Source organism: Aspergillus tanneri (genome assembly GCF_003426965.1).
Source record: "Aspergillus tanneri strain NIH1004 chromosome Unknown AapTan_1_pilon_pilon_pilon, whole genome shotgun sequence".
Lineage (NCBI taxonomy): Eukaryota > Fungi > Ascomycota > Eurotiomycetes > Eurotiales > Aspergillaceae > Aspergillus > Aspergillus tanneri.
Genome location: NW_022984628.1, coordinates 3,975,686 through 3,991,242, shown reverse-complemented (window position 1 = coordinate 3,991,242; position 15,557 = coordinate 3,975,686). Strand labels below are relative to the sequence as shown.

The 15,557-nt window shown below is 48.5% G+C and overlaps 5 protein-coding genes and 1 non-coding gene across 6 annotated transcripts; 3 read left to right on the top strand and 3 right to left on the bottom strand.

Annotated features, from left to right (window-relative positions):
• The first annotated feature begins 3,744 nt into the window (after positions 1-3,744).
• Positions 3,745-3,816, top strand: ATNIH1004_003313. Its single transcript has one exon. It is a non-coding gene; the product is annotated as a tRNA-Arg (tRNA).
• A 1,100-nt stretch (positions 3,817-4,916) lies between these two features.
• ATNIH1004_003312 (origin recognition complex subunit 4) lies at positions 4,917-7,154 on the bottom strand (the record flags this gene model as incomplete). The annotated part of the gene is made up of 2 exons (XM_033567991.1): positions 4,917-5,540; positions 5,589-7,154. 2 exons carry the CDS (start codon positions 7,152-7,154, stop codon positions 4,917-4,919), a joined length of 2,190 nt encoding a protein of 729 aa, XP_033429986.1.
• A 930-nt stretch (positions 7,155-8,084) lies between these two features.
• Positions 8,085-8,663, top strand: ATNIH1004_003311 (PaaI family thioesterase; the record flags this gene model as incomplete). Its single annotated transcript, XM_033567990.1, has 2 exons — positions 8,085-8,177; positions 8,250-8,663. The coding sequence occupies 2 exons, from the start codon at positions 8,085-8,087 to the stop codon at positions 8,661-8,663; spliced, it is 507 nt and encodes a 168-aa protein (XP_033429985.1).
• A 431-nt stretch (positions 8,664-9,094) lies between these two features.
• GDI1 (secretory pathway gdp dissociation inhibitor) lies at positions 9,095-10,976 on the bottom strand (the record flags this gene model as incomplete). The annotated part of the gene is made up of 8 exons (XM_033567989.1): positions 9,095-9,183; positions 9,274-9,531; positions 9,582-10,136; positions 10,212-10,557; positions 10,628-10,655; positions 10,712-10,771; positions 10,830-10,854; positions 10,931-10,976. 8 exons carry the CDS (start codon positions 10,974-10,976, stop codon positions 9,095-9,097), a joined length of 1,407 nt encoding a protein of 468 aa, XP_033429984.1.
• A 641-nt stretch (positions 10,977-11,617) lies between these two features.
• Positions 11,618-12,640, bottom strand: mrpl4 (mitochondrial 54S ribosomal protein uL29m; the record flags this gene model as incomplete). The annotated part of the gene is made up of 3 exons (XM_033567988.1): positions 11,618-11,731; positions 11,896-12,062; positions 12,139-12,640. The coding sequence occupies 3 exons, from the start codon at positions 12,638-12,640 to the stop codon at positions 11,618-11,620; spliced, it is 783 nt and encodes a 260-aa protein (XP_033429983.1).
• A 329-nt stretch (positions 12,641-12,969) lies between these two features.
• On the top strand, positions 12,970-15,432 carry ATNIH1004_003308 (uncharacterized protein; the record flags this gene model as incomplete). Its single annotated transcript, XM_033567987.1, has 8 exons — positions 12,970-13,099; positions 13,504-13,611; positions 13,680-13,821; positions 13,920-14,446; positions 14,502-14,563; positions 14,619-14,872; positions 14,929-15,283; positions 15,340-15,432. 8 exons carry the CDS (start codon positions 12,970-12,972, stop codon positions 15,430-15,432), a joined length of 1,671 nt encoding a protein of 556 aa, XP_033429982.1.
• Between the last annotated feature and the right edge of the window lie 125 nt (positions 15,433-15,557).

Genomic DNA, 15,557 nt, shown 5'->3' with positions numbered 1-15,557 from the left:
GTAAGTATGTGGTAGTAGTTTCCCATCAAATTCTCCGGACACCCCTGTAGAGTCCACACATGGTCAGGAGGCAATTACCTATTTAACCAGACCTGAGGCTCCGAGTCACAATCATAGAATAATCAGTCAAGGATTTTTCCCCCCGTCGGCACAATAAGTTCCTCCGTGTCGGTACCAGCCGCGTCCTAAGTACTTAGTAAAGATAACACACGGTGTTTACAGAGTATAGAGGATCTGGACTAAAGGGGCTGGCCCCCAAAAATCCCGTGCCCCTCATGTGATAGGTAGGTAGTGGGGGTCGGTGGGAACACGAAGAAAATCTGTTGTGACCGACTGAATCCTGGTAGTTGGTCTATAGCTAGATGTAGTCTAGTGTGGTCATGATATCACATGTTGGTCTCATTACTGAAAGACTGCCTATTTACTGTATGTAGTAATGTATGGAGTACAAGGGTACAAGTGCTCATGTATAGAGTGTGATGCATAAAGACCCGCTTGCCATAGTAACCTATCCATGGTTTGACTAATGAGTTAATTTATTTTGGAAATGTGATCCTGCCCCAGTCTGTTGGTTTCAGAATTGCATGTTTTGGCGATAGTCACAGGTCGCTAAGAGGGGCGAGACGCTAGAAGGCTTCCAGAAGGATTCTGGAATACACTAGAACAGTGAGGTGGTTTTCCTTTTTTTTCTTTGTATTTACTCTCTATACTTATTATTGATTTCCCCATTCGCTAGCGTTCGTGTTGAGAGGATCCTAAATCCTTGGGTCGGGTAATGGGCTCAATAAGGAAATGCTCCGCTGTAAGGGATTTATTAGATCCAGAGGATCGGAATAGTGGGTTCATATCCAGTTCAAGACCATGATGCAAGGGATTTACGTGTCACTTGAAATGCTCCATGTTGATGATTTTGAATCTGTTGACTAATTTTTGAGATTGCGAGATCGGGACGATCGGATACCGAGCTCCGAGAAATACCATCTAGTATTTATCATGTCCATCCATGGATACATCAAACGATAATTTTCTTTGCAGATCCATGGCCTTCATTTAGGAAAGTTTCCGAACCACGCGTCAAAAGTCGACACAAAAAAAAAAAAAAAAAAAAGACTGGGACACGTGGAAGATCTTCCGGGAAGGCGGTAAAGTGAACCTTGATAGTCGCACTAAGGTAGTTGTGAGGTTGGAGTGTTGTGCTTTGTATTTTCCCCCTTCAGGATGACTATCCTATCTTGACTTATGCCTTGCTTGCAAGGATGCATTGTCCGGTGTGACATCCCACCGAATGCTGTCTCTAATCATCGACCGGAGAAAGATATAGACTATAGGATGGAGAACCGGCCCGACATGCCCATCGCTCCCAAATGCAGAAATCCATGTGGTTGACAGATGGACCAAGGTTACGTGCGGGGTGAAATTCCTGCTGCCCGTGCTCAACCCACAAACACCTGTGATTGTGTCTGTTGATTGTTTGCTAGGGGATGGGGAAGGTCGAGTAGACCTATACCGCATGGCGGCGGAATGCACAAGTCTTGTCTGTCTGTCTGTCTGTCTGTCTGTCTGTCTGTCTGTCCTCTGTGGCAGAGACGAAGTAAACGTGATGCCAGTGGATGATAACCACGTCCCTTGTCATTTGAAGTCTTGCTGTTTGGTACGGAGTAGACGAAGATCCTTGCTCCCACGAGGACCTGCTCAGGCCTCAAAGAGCGAGGCTGGAAGAGGACAATGCCACCTGGCACATCACTCTTGCTTGGGTTAGCAGATGACAGGGATGCTCGAGTTGACTTGATTGTTGCTTTGTATCGGGCTTTTACATTCTCTATTCCTTACGGAAGCCACAGTTTGTTATGATGCCATGAAGATAACAAAATCAACTATAGATAGACAGATAGATGGGCTGACAATCACAACCCTGCAGGCAGCAGTCAGCAGTCAGCAGTCAGCATTCTCCTTGTAGCTACGTACTTTACAGACGCTAGAGAATATTTCATGCAGTAGTGTGCAGACTCTTCCCATTCCAATTGGCCAGGTTCCCAATATACATTGGCCCGGAGAGGCAGGAATGTCACCCCAAGCTGTAAGCAATTCGGGCCAGAGCGCTATGGCAGGCCATCTGAAGGTGTAGTAATCCTCACAGTAATCCTTGCTTGTAGCGATCTTGGGTGACGACAGACATTACACGTCGTCCGTGGTGTTTCGACCAAAACCGTGGTCTGACTGTAATCATCCAGCACATATGAGCGCCCTCGCTAATGCAGCAGTGGTCAAAGTCAAATTACTAGATATAATTGATTGCAATGTCCTGGTCGAAGGGGCAGTTAGTTTGGATAAGAATAGACTATTCGGGAATTAACTAGGGGCGACAACGTTCAACTGTATTATATTAATTAGGCATAAAGTATATAGCTCTCTATATACCACGTAATAGAAAGGATTCTCCATGCCTTTGATGAGATGAACAAGAAATCAACCTTAAAATAGTTCTTCCGTATCGCCTGCTTATCTCTATACTTCTAGATCTGGACCATTAAGCCTGCACCCTCGCCCAGGCTTCGACAGTACAATTGTTATGCACGCGTTTGGGATTGTTGATCAGGCCATTATTTTGCCATTCTGAATCCTGAAAGGTCTCTTACTTACCCTTCGACTGGCGAAGCCGATCAGATTATTTTCAATATACCACCGTTTCAAATGGCATCTTTCTATAGAATCCCTCAGGAGTAAAATCGGCGCCAAGCAGCTATTCAGCCTGGATATTCTCTAAGAACATTGACAGCATACACTGCAGAGGACTCCTCAAAAGAACTGGCTTTCTAGCTTTAGTATGATCTCAATCCTTGCATGAAGCTCAGCAGTCTTCCCAGCATATATCTCTGCTCTCGAGATCCTTGACTGTCCCTCGAAGGCATCCGCTGTTTCGATATCTCTGTGGCAAGAATTAGAGCATTGTTACTGTATACTCTGGTTCACGGCTTTGGGTGCTCTATGAGTATAGTAACAATTCCACAGTCTGGCCTTTCTCGCGGACTCGGATCATTGGCCACCCTGTTTCTCTTATATTATGGTGAACGCAAACGAAGGTTGAACAGAATCTCCTAACCTTCGGTCCTGTAGCACTGCCATTTTGTTCGCAGAATCAATAAGCCATGCTATTTTATATTGACTCGCGCCACAGTTCTCAGTTTCGCTCGTCCTTCCATGCCTCATCCAAAGCACCTTGGCCGTCCTTCCTTATAGAAAAACCAAATATGACAAGATACCGGAGTATTCCTAGTTGGGTCCATCTCTACCACGTACAAGATGTTATCTCGCAGTTTGAGCAGCCGTGGTCCTCTAGACTCTGCGGTAAGATAAAATGTCAAGAACGGCAGAGCTTGCTGTGGGACCACTCGCTAGAAAATCTTGCAGGAGATGGTCAAGCCAAGGGAGTCTGAAAGGCTATATCCACCCAGCCCCAGTCATCTGATTCCTATCGTGGATAACAAAGTTCTCGTCATCATAGCCGCGAAGGCTATCTTACCCTCGGGGGCAGATAGATATTTAATCCTTTTCTCGTTGTCATATACGGCTGGTTTGGGCAGGCAGGCACCGCGACATTAACAGAGTAGAGTGACCTTTAACTACTGGGCAAGAAATAGCGACTCTAGTATACAGAGGGTATCATACGGAATTTTTGCGGTCAGTCCTCGTGCATGAAAAAATATATTTTTATTACAAAAAAAAAGTGGCGTTTCCGCAAGTGCAGCCGGCATGGCGCAATGGTAGCGCGCTTCACTTCTAATGAAGAGGTTTTGGGTTCGACCCCCAATGTTGGCTTTATATAAAAATGGTTTTTTTTTACACAATCCATCAACCTATCCATACATACTGTGTAATTAATAAACGTTAATGTAATTGAAAACAATAAAATAAAGACTGGGTGACTATTTTGTGCTATATAACTCTAAGGAGTGAAATCCCTCGGTGCTAGTGGTATACTTCCCAGCTGTCTGCTGTAGAAGGCTGGCGCTAACTATCATTACATCACAATTATTATTTCTACCCCTACAGAGTGTTAAGTTAATTCATAGACTGCTATGGACATTTATTCTATAACATAGATTAATTAATAGTGATTGATAGCTATGTATATACAATTGATCTTTACATCGTCAAGTCACACGACCTCCACCTCATGGACGACGGTAATTCCTCACCCCCTCCTTTCCTCTCTTCGCATTGCATCCCTTGCATTCACTCTTACTTTTTCTTTCTTCCTTGAGAATACAGAGAAAAGAAGAAAGATAGCCCCCTCAGACACCCTTGCTCGTTTCTCTCGGCTTATCCCAGTCTTGACGAGCATCTCATTTCGTATCTTTCTTTTCTGAGCCTGTGATGTACAGAGTACCCTTCACCACGACCTACCGAGTATGTATATATTTATGTATGTACTGCTGCTAGCATACCGCAGATCGGTCCAAGGATTCACTCCCCGTCACTCCCTCATGCACCTCGAGAATTGGCCTCTACCTACCTAGACAGTCCCTGCAATGTAGGGTCATCGAGGATGCACGCCAAAGGTGTGGGGGGAATGAGGGGAGGAAAGGAGGGGTTTAAATTCCAACGTGAGGATCGTCACTGGTTACATGCTGATCTATCCCTCTATTTACGCAGGATCGTCTTGCTGACGGAGCATACTATGCATAATTAACTAGGTAGAAGGATGGATTCTAGACACGACCGTCCAGTCCATTGCCACGCATCAGCTTTCATTGGAGGAATGAGTACTACTTCCAACGAGGTAGCTGATCTCCCTGTGGGGAGAATTCCAATCGCGAGGTCATCGTTCACGATTTTCTGTGCTAATTATAATAATGAACTTGCACGCTTGTAGATATCCATGCCTGAGAGACCAGACTAGATACGTGCATCAAGGTTCACCCGTCCCGCCACCACTTTCCTAATGAACCCCCCGATCCCGCCATCGCAACCACTTCCTCAAAGCTGATTTCAACCCGGAACATCCGTCCATTTGCTGTCCCACTTCCCCCGCCTACTGCACCAATCAACCCCCAGCTCACTAGCTTCTCCCACGCTTCGCGTGCCACCTCCTGACCCCAGACTCGTCCGGGAGTGGCCACCGCCCCGGACACGGATGCTGACGTTTTGGCTGATGTCAGTAGCCGTACATATTCAGCGTAGGCCGCGGGGAATGACAGCGCCAGTGGCCCCGTGCTTTGCGATGCCTCCAGTCCCGGATCGAACAGCGCCGCCAGGCGCGTGGCGGCTAGCAGTAACGATAGTGGTAACGAGGATGAACTGACGGTCGTAGATACTGAGAACGGTAGAGGTGCAGGATCCGGACAAGACAAGCTCTGGCTGCTGAATGTTGTCGGGGTAGGAATCTGAAAGGAAAGACCGTCCTCGTCTGCGGAGGGATAAGTGCTATAATATAGCTCTGTCATTCCGATCAACGCGCTGGTCAGGAACTCCCTGACGGACTTGGATTGGTAATAGATTCGTTGTAGATGAGCTCGGAACGCTTCGTCGCTCCACAAACCCTAACTCTAGTTACAACTTTGTCCAAGAGAGAGAGAGAGAAAGCTTACCTGTAGATAGGCTTTCCACCCCTCCAGTAGCTTATCCCATCCTTCAGACTTCACAACAGAGTGCTTTTTCGCATCGTCCGCCTCCATCATCTCCCGCACGTCCTCCTTGTCCAGGTCCAAGCCAGCGAGGCAGATCTCGGAGAATACGTCAAACGTTCTCGGGAGCGGAACAAAGACGTATCGATGACTGAATCGACTCTTGACTCGCTTTTCTAGCATCTCAGTGACATCCACCTTGGTCGTCAGTCCTAGCACCGCCACCGGTGCTTTCCGCGCTTGCGCAATATCAAAGAGATTGTACAACAGGGTCTGGCGCGGGTGAGTGGCAAACAGGTCGAACTCATCCAGGATGATGATTATGGATTTTGCCGCCGTCACAGTATCTGGACTATCTGGAGAGCCAAACAGTTCTTCCGGATGTGACAGAAGAGCAAGAAGAGTCGCCATAGTATCAGCGTAGCTGCCCACTTTCCCAGCTTCGTCTTCTGTGTTCATCTCCCGCCCAAGTTGACGCCATATCTCGCGGAGCGCCAGTCGATCATCAGTATGCAAGAAACCATTGAGCCGGACGACATGGAAGTCGTTCTTGTGTTGTTTTCTCAGCGAGGAGATGATAGTCTCCACTATGGCGGTCTTTCCTGACCCTCGAGATCCCAAAAGCAACATGGAATTACCTTCTCCCACCTCGACCGTCTGCTCAAGAAGCTGAAGAACCTTGTTGTATTCGTTTTCCAGCCCCTTTAGTGGAATGAGTCGTTTGCCGTTCAGCTTTTCCAATATCAACTCAGCCATCGTCCGCAGTTCTTCCGTCAAACCTGTCTGGGAAAGAGCCTGGAACCTTTCAGCATACGCAGGAATTGAAACATCCGTAGGCGCGACTTCATCTTGGCCAACTCCTTCTTTCTTAGTAAGGTCTTGTTGCAATTGCATTGACAGAAGGTCATCCAACTCATCCTGGTAATCATCCGGAGAAGGAGAGTGCCGGAAATCATTTCCATCCACCGCATAGCGACCGCTATCTGTATTCGTAGCGTCAAATCTTACAGAAGTCCTCTTCGACCTTGTCCTTGTTACTCTTCCAGACTGTGATTGCGGCGATTCATCCCCACTCTCCTCCATCTCCGATACGTGTCTCGACCTCCGTACATTTCTCGAGGCGTGACCCCTTCGCTCCGGAGCTGTAATTGATTTCCTCGCAGACGGTGTATTGATGACTTCATCTTCGAGTCTCTGAGGAGGTTTCCGCTGTCGTCCACTCGACCGTAGTCCAGCCTGTGAAGATGTCTCAGTGCTATTATTCTCTTTCTCCTGTCCGTTCGTTGCAGTCTCTGGCACTGTCGTCTGATCACCCTTTGACAGTTGGCGCGGCGCCGACCTTGACGCACTAGGAGATTCTGTCTTCTTGTCTACCAGTGAGGCTTTGCCGACAGCTCGTTTTTGCGGTGTCGGAGAAGGTGGACCGGAGAACACGTCTTCGTTATTGTTGTGCATAGCAATATCTCCATCCTCATCGATAACCTGAACATCAGACACCCTCCGCCTCTTTGATGCTCGTGGCCCCTTCATCCTGTTATATTTCGTATATATATTCACTTAACGTGGTTGTCACAGCCATTCAACTCAGAAGATCGATATCATATAAAGGTCAAATCAAGGCTGTCGAGTTTCGGTCCACAGTTCACTGTTCCCCACGCATCTGCTATTAGAATAATCGGTGACAGACTATTCAGGTTTTTCGGTAGTACTGATAGCCCCAACCTTCCAGTATGAAGCGTCCTGTAGGGTCTAGTCAGGAATAACTGTGGAAAGGAAATCTTTTCGGCGACGGCAACTGGCGAGAAATCTCGAAAGACGATCTATAAATCAGAAGTCTAATGGGACCTGGGATGGTATCGCATGCATCTAATATCAGTTGGCCATTGCGGAAGTATCGAGCAGCAATATCGACCGTTTGTTGAAAGTTCCTAGTGCGTTAGGAGAGTCCAGAACGGATCTTGTCGCCTGAGGCAGAACACGTAACGCGAAGTCAGGTGACTGTGACCTATTATCCACATTGTTCGCCATCGGAATGGATTTGAAGGTCTATCGTGTTTTTGTCTATGGAGTGTAGGCTAATTAATATTTGACAGGGGTAGGAGGTGTGACAAGGAGGGGTGGATGTGGTTTGTACAACGGAAGCGTTGATATATAATCCTTCTATGTAACTACACGCTCTCTAGCGATAAAACGATCGAGAAGTAGTTACAGAGCTCCTAAAGAAACCCAAGCTGCAATTTTACTGTGAGTGAGATGACGAGTACTCAAGCGTGGCTGACTCCAATATCACCAGCAAGAACAAACTCTATAGACAGCCGCGAACCTCGGCTATAGACATATTAATCAACATCTCAATACGGAGTTCTCTGTCCTTTCCCCAACTTCCGTTTCTCTGATGACTCTACTGCACATTTATTCCTACCTCACCTAATTCATACACACCGCAGTATCGAACCGACCATGACCCCTCGCATTCGCGCCCCGTCCAGGAAACTAGAACAATTCGAAGAGCTAGTATACGAGTACTCGAACGGAACGTACGATAAAGATGTTGTATGTCTCTCCTTCCAATACACCATGGAAAAGGCTGGATGGTGATGGATGGACCGACTAACCGCTCCTCAGAAATGGGACATTGATACTCGCGCATGCAATCTCCGCTTCGAATCCGCCACTAGGGGACCCCCCGCTCGAGTATCATTCCTTTTCAAGGTATCCCCTGGGATGTGTAATTTATTCGGAAGTCTACATGGCGGTTGTGCTGCGACCCTGATTGATAACCTCTCGACCACTATCCTCATGGGCGTCTCCAAACCGGGCTATTTCTCCATAGGAGGTGTCAGTCGCAATCTGAGGGTGACGTATCTGCGTCCCGTGCCCCTGGACACCGAGGCTCGCTTGGTGTGCGAAGTTGTCCAGGTTGGCCGTCGGTTGGCGTTCTTGAAGGCGGAGATTTCCCGCGTGGATAATGGGGATTTGTGCATTGTTGGGGAGCATGAGAAGGTGAACACGGATCCCTCGACCGGGCGGAAGTTGTAGCTGCGATCTTGTTGTGTTATATCCATGTGGTCAGGCTGTCTTGTGGATGCTCATGGGTTGTTTAGGTTCGATGTCGTCCTCTTTTAGAGTCCTGTGAGTTAGATGAGATTTTGTATATAGGCATGAGGGCTGGTCTTTGACTCCCAGAAGATACTAGACAAAATCAAACTTTATTGACAGTGGATAAAGGCACCGGACACCAGCAGGACAGCGCAGTCTCAACACAGACCGGGTTTCTACTTAAAGGGTCAAAACACTAAGGACAGAGCGAGTGTGCTGGTTTCTTTCAAAATCTGGGAATAGTCGGTATGATTGACGGAGCAATGGATATAAAATAAAAAAAGAAACCTCAACAAAAGTATTATGGTTCAAAGCATCCAAAGCGACGATATATTAATATACGGCCCTCAAAAGCCAGAGTCGAAGTGCATCTATTCTTGCGCAAGTTTCTGGTCCTCACGAAGGCCCTCAACGACCAGCTCCTCGCCCGTCGCCCGTCGGTAAATGTCTCGCACATCGTCTAATCATGGGTCAGCATCAGTCTGTTCCTGAATTTCTCGGCCCAACCTCCCGCGGGGGGAGGGAGGCTAAAATGTGGAAGAAGCTTTACCGGTTGTGGTCTCAAAGTGAGAGGTGGCATCATAGCTCTTGGAAATAAAAACGTTGTCCTTCTCGCCGGTTTCCAGGGGCTCGTAGAGGGGGATGGGGGGTCCGAAGAACTTCTCTTCAATGGCGCCCAGACGTTCGAAGCCGGGTTCGAGTTCCAGGTGGTGATTGGCATCTGTCTCGGCAATGGTCGAGACGATGGCGATGTAGTAGCCCTTGGGGCAGACGTTGTGTGCGGAAGAGACCATGGCAATGTAGATATCTAACCAATTATGTTAGTTATTAACCTCCTCACAAAGGCTGGTAACCCACCATGCTTTCTGCCCACCTGCGACTGGGGAAGGATCAGCTGCAGCGAGTCGCTGCCATCAGTCTTATCGATAGGGTGCTTCAGAATGCAAATGGCCTTTAATAAGTACCCAGTGACCCTAGCCTTGCCGGGGAAATAGGATGGGTCGGCGAGAATTTTCTTGGTCTTGGTTGTGAAATTCATTGTTTCACCGCTGTCGTCCCGATCCTTCATAGTTGCCTTGATGCCCGACACTTTGCCGCTCTCATCATAGAGTACCTCGTCGACGCTGGTGTTGAGCATATAGGTGCCCCCGTAGATGGCAGAGAGACGAGCAAAGCCCTGGGGAAGCTCACCCAGACCATAGAGAGGGTAGATGTACGGCGACTTGCCGTACCGGGCCATGGAGTTCACGTAGAGGCGGATACGGTTGATGGTCTCGGGGGCCATTCCTGGTCTTTCACTGTACTCATCTGACTGGTATAGGGCCATGGAATGACCAATGAAGTCGCAGGTGTTTGGCTCCAGTCCGAATTTGTCATAGACACTCTTCATGGTGCACTGGGATATGTTCAAGCCTGAGTTGGGTCATTAATCATGACAATGCAAAAAAGCACTTGGGAAGGGGGAGGCGTTGGTTTGAGCCAACGAACCTTGGTGAGTAGAAGGGTCGTTCTCTTTGAAGTCACCCACCCATTCCAAAAACTTCTTCGCCCTCCGCTTCTCGAACAAGCCCATGAGAGACGATCGCAGAGCCTCGGCGGAATCCGAAGGCACCTTTGCCACGGTCGCCTTGGGTCCATTTCCTTGTTGGACATAGCTACCCGCAATCTGCTTGAACTCCAGGTATCTAGTCACGTCGGTGGAGACCAAGATGTTGGTCAACTCGCCGTTCGCCATCAGCAACTTGGGGACCAGATCGATGTTCCAGTCATTGACGCGCCCGTACTTCTTCCAGGGCTCTTCACCGGGGCGGACGTTGCCATACTTCTTGAAGAGCTGTCAAGAGCAAAACCAGTCATTAGCAACAGACGACGTCATAGGTCAGGCCCAAGAACACCGCACTTACAGTTTCAATGTTCACCGAAGCAGCCTCTCTATTCTACCTGTCAGTATTGACTGATAAGAGGAAACGAGCAGCCTGCTCACTTACCCTCCGTAGTGATCATTGCGATCGATGTGCAGGACCTTGTTTCCCTTGACACTGAGAACACTATATGCAACGGATTATCAGCCACTGGGATGTAGCTAGAAGTGAGAGAGCACCATACCCAGAAAGTACACACTCCGTCAGGCCTGAGAAGAAGGAGGGGAAAGGGGAAGATTTGTTAGTCCAGTTAGTGTTGAGTGGCGGGGTAGCAGCAGATCATACCAGTGCCGAGCACGACAACATCATATTCGGGAGCAATCTCATCCATGTTGGCTGCTGGAAAGTAAATATGAGTTAGACAGCGTAACAGAATCAATCACAGTAGCAAATAAAAAAGAAAAGAAAAAAGTACAAAAAAAAATGCAAGTAGAAGGTGGGAGGATGCGGAGACAAACGAGGCTGGAGAATGGTTGCGGTGAGTTGGAGCGGCGAGAGTTAGGAGTCGTCCTTTGCTCTAGCTGCCTTAGGCCTAGTCCGCTTGCAGCTGTCCCCTGCGGATTATTGAAGAAAGAAGAGATCCACTGAAAAGACTATGGAAGTGAGCTTTTTTAGTATTTGCTCCTTTCCGCTGCCCCTTTTTGTGGTCTGGCTCACTCTCGACCCGTTAACTATGTCAATGCGATGACTATGTCGGCCGTCTCCTATAGTTCCTCTAGTTCGTCTAGTCTCCGCCCCCTGTCGCGTCACCAACGCTATTGACTCGGTCTAATTTTACAGCTAGGAGCAAACAAAGTCCACAGTACGAAGTACATAGCTCCCGCAAGTCCATCGATAATAATTAAACCACATCGGATCAAATCGCAGTGAATGCAGATAATAAATAAGTAGTCTTACATACAGAGGCCAATGCTATTGCAAAAGACTAGTCATATAGTATGATAGACGTTCCCATCCAGTACTTCGGGAGGCCTAATCCAAGTCTTCCTGAGGTCGATGTCCCTGTTCGTACAGTCGTTGGGCCTCTTCCCATGCGTACCACCGCTCCCGAAGAACGTGCTTGATGCTCTTCTGTGTGACGCGAATCTATTTGTGATATTTCGTCAGTAATCATGCTCCGGTGTCGTCACATATTAAGCCAGAGACAGGTTGCAAACCAACAATCAATGCTAAGAAAGAGATTCCCTGACCAGATAACTAGGTGGTGGAAGACATAACAAAGAAGAATGAGAGATAAAACAAGAACTCACCGCTCGATCCCGATCACTGGCCTCCCATTCGCCGTATCCTGCCTTCAATCGCTGTCTTTCCAAGTTGGAAGTCGCTATACGGTTGCGTTCTTTGACACATACCCACCAAAGAGCATGCAAATCCTCCCAAGACTTCTCGCGAAGCTCCTGAATAGACCACGAACGGCCTGAACTATGATTAGCACCGACTCGTTCTGGCTATAGATCCTGAAATCAAGGTATACAGAGAATAGGCAGACTAACCATGCGCATTATCATACTCTGGCGTGCTCAATGCCTGATGGTCCTTAGGGAAAAATCCCCAAAGTCCATGGTCTGGGGTCGGATGACGCTTGTCCAGAGCCTCTGGCGAAATTGGTTTGGGCAACGGGTATTTCGACACACCCAACTTGAACCTTGGACCAGTGCGGTGGATGGCCGAGACACCACGAGTTTTGTTCAGATCACGTCCACGGCCAGCAGCAACGGCGGTCGACGAGAAGGTCGAACACTGGACTGGGGACCGAGCCAGGGAGAAATGGAGGGATGGCGCAAGGTAGGGAGGAGGCAAGTCGACGAGCGAAATGCCCCCAGACTGGCGGGCGATCCGCACAACGGATTGACGATGCATCACGAACGGACTAGGCAGGGAAAGTCTTCGATGACGAGACTGAACAGATGGCCGGCCGCCTTGAGGTGCGGGAGTAAAAGCTGGCGGAGTGGACTTTTCGGCGGTTAAGTCACGTGATAAACATCCTCGTTTCATAGCGCTGAGGTGGTCCAATCAAGCATTCACGTAGTGAGGAATTAATAGGAGGCCAAACTATGGATAAATATGAATGCTTAATTGTTCTGCTTGATTATTATGTGATTTATTTCCTTATTCTAAACACAGAACAAATAAAAGCTGATAGAGTGTGCAAACCTCCAGATTGTCTGCTATAGTTTCTTGTCAATCCCCCTCTACTGGTTGTTATTTACTCCAGTGAGGCTCAACACTAATTAGAAATAATTAAATAGGCTGAAAATAATAAAACTAGCAAGACCTTGTATTCCTATAACCATGAAGCTGCAAGTTAACTACATTCGGCTATTATGGTCCGTGCACATATCAGTAAGCGCGCGTTTGCAGCCACTCCACTTTCAGTATCCGTCGCACGAGAGTGGGCACAGTTTGAGTATCAGTCCTCGCTCTTGACTTCTTGTGCACTGGGTGCATACTATTGTTCGTGCTATAATTGGACCTTTATTCCTTCAAGAATAGCTTTTGAAGGCTTGAACTCCATCATGAATAGGCCAGGTCTGTTATTCTCTTTCCTTTGTTCTGTTCGTGGCTCGGGCTTGCTATAGCCCGGTAGCCCTGCTGGCCGGTGCTCTTTCCGCGCGTGTGGTCTTTTGACGGTTGTTGGTATATTTGCAAGCTCTATGGAAGCAGGAAAAAGCTGCATTTCGATTATTTATTTCCTGATCTAGTAGCAAGCATTTACCGACAGCCCTTCTGCCTGCGACCGAGATGCTTCGCAACACCGTGCTGAGAAATCGGTCAAGCCCCGATGAAGAGGTCGCCGAATAATTTTATACGATCGCTAGACATGCATCATTTCGCTGACATGTAATTTGATCTACCAGGCCCGGGCCCACAACCTCTCCGGGGCATGTCCGGATTCCCCGCGCAGCAACAAGTTCAGGCTCGAAATGTGACATTGGCGTCGGCGAGGTTGCCAAATGGAAAACTGGGTGTGATTGACTTAAATTTGACAATTGAATGTTATCGTGGCTGGAGGAAGCTAACAAGGATTAAGCAGGGGCGGGCGCAAATTGGAACTTCGGCTTGCCCGTGAGTGGAACACCAGGAATTCAAGGAAACCAACAGCGCACCATGGGAAATATGGGAACATTTGCCCAGAGCCTTAGTGGCTCGCAGCCTGCTACTTCTCTTGACCTATCGTGAGTACCAAGTTTGACCTTTTCTTTGCCCCTTGAGCCCTTCACCCCATGCTGGACTTTTACTGCGAAACCAATACTAATGATCGCTTTTCTGTTAGTGACTTCCCTTCACTATCCGGGGCACCTCCACAATCGCAAGCCTCAAACCCTGGGCAATTAGTATGGGCCAATGCTAGTCAACGCGCTATGCAGCAGACTCCTGTCCAGAGACAACAGCATCCTACCTCTCAAGCACCATCACGAGCACCGCAAACGCAATCCCATGTCCCCCAGCAACAATCACAACCTTCGCATGATGACATTTTCCCTTCCGGTGCTCAATTTGCGAATCGATTAGATGATTTTCGGAATGGCGGGCAAGGCATAAGCGGTCAGCTAGGGGCAGGGACTCAACCACAAACAGGCAACATTGAGGAGTTTCCACCGCTTGGACGGAATGTTCCTGCTGAATTGGGCCAAGATCGACGTGGCTCCCTGATGCAGAGTGCAGGGTTCGGCAGCTATTCGTCGGGCATGCCTTTTGCTGGCGCAAACCAGGCTCAGTCGACGCAGAATCGCAACTTGATTTCATCTTCGATAAACGGGCCGGAACGAATGATGTCGCCTGCGACACCGGGTGCGGGAGGTAAGAACCTATCAGAGTGACAAGTCTGCGGAGTTGTGCATTGATCATTTCTCAGGAATCGGGACATCACGGTCGCCCGTCAACCCAGCTAATGGAGTCCCTGGGCAGGAAAAAGAGGTGCGAGCTTTCATACGATGGGGTTTATATTCTTCTGCTAAGGAATTAGTTACAGGAATCAAGTAGTGCCCTGATAGCGAATCAGCGTGCTCTCGCAGAACAACAGTCGCTACAGTTCCCTGCGCAAAATCAGGAGTCGGCCGAGGGGGCGCAAAATACTGAACAACAGCCCTTATCTGAGATGAGCGAACTTGATAAATTCGGACTCGCAGGCCTCCTTCGGATGATCCACAGTGATAGTCCCGATGTAGCGAGCCTTGCAGTTGGGCAAGATCTGATGACACTGGGCTTGGACTTGAATCAACCGGAGTAGGTTTTCGGCCCATATCGGATTAGATAGGATAGTGTTGACCTGATTGTACTAGACCTTTACATACATCCTTCGCCTCACCGTTTGTCGCCTCAATGACGGGCGTGCCTCTGGAGCAAGATTTTGCCCTGCCGTCCTGTTATAACGTTGCCAATATCCAACCCCTTCAGTCCCGAATCCCTAGCTTCAGCGACGAGACACTATTTTACATCTTCTACAGTATGCCGCGTGATGTGATGCAAGAAGTGGTAGCGGAAGAGTTGATGGGTCGCAAATGGAGATACCACAAGATTGAGAGATGCTGGCTCACTCGCGACGAGACGTATCCTGGCCCTGTTGACGTCGAGCGAGGTGTTAGCGAACGGGGAGTCTATCTCCTCTGGGATCCTGCCAGCTGGAAGAAGATAAGGGTATGTAACGATTTCGACTGGGATAGTGTGAACACACTAACATCCTCGTTCTCTAGCGCGAGTTCATTTTACGGTACGAAGACTTGGACAACAGGATGGATCCGCAGCGGAATCTGGCGCGTGCAGGATTTCCGCCTCAGGGGTCATGAATGTTTGAGAGGAAACACAGTAACAGGATCAGCACCGGCGTTGGGTTCTCAACCAGTTTCCGTATGGTTGTTCAGTGGTTTCCTGCTGCCGGGCAACAGGGTGTTTCTCTACTTGAGTGATCTCT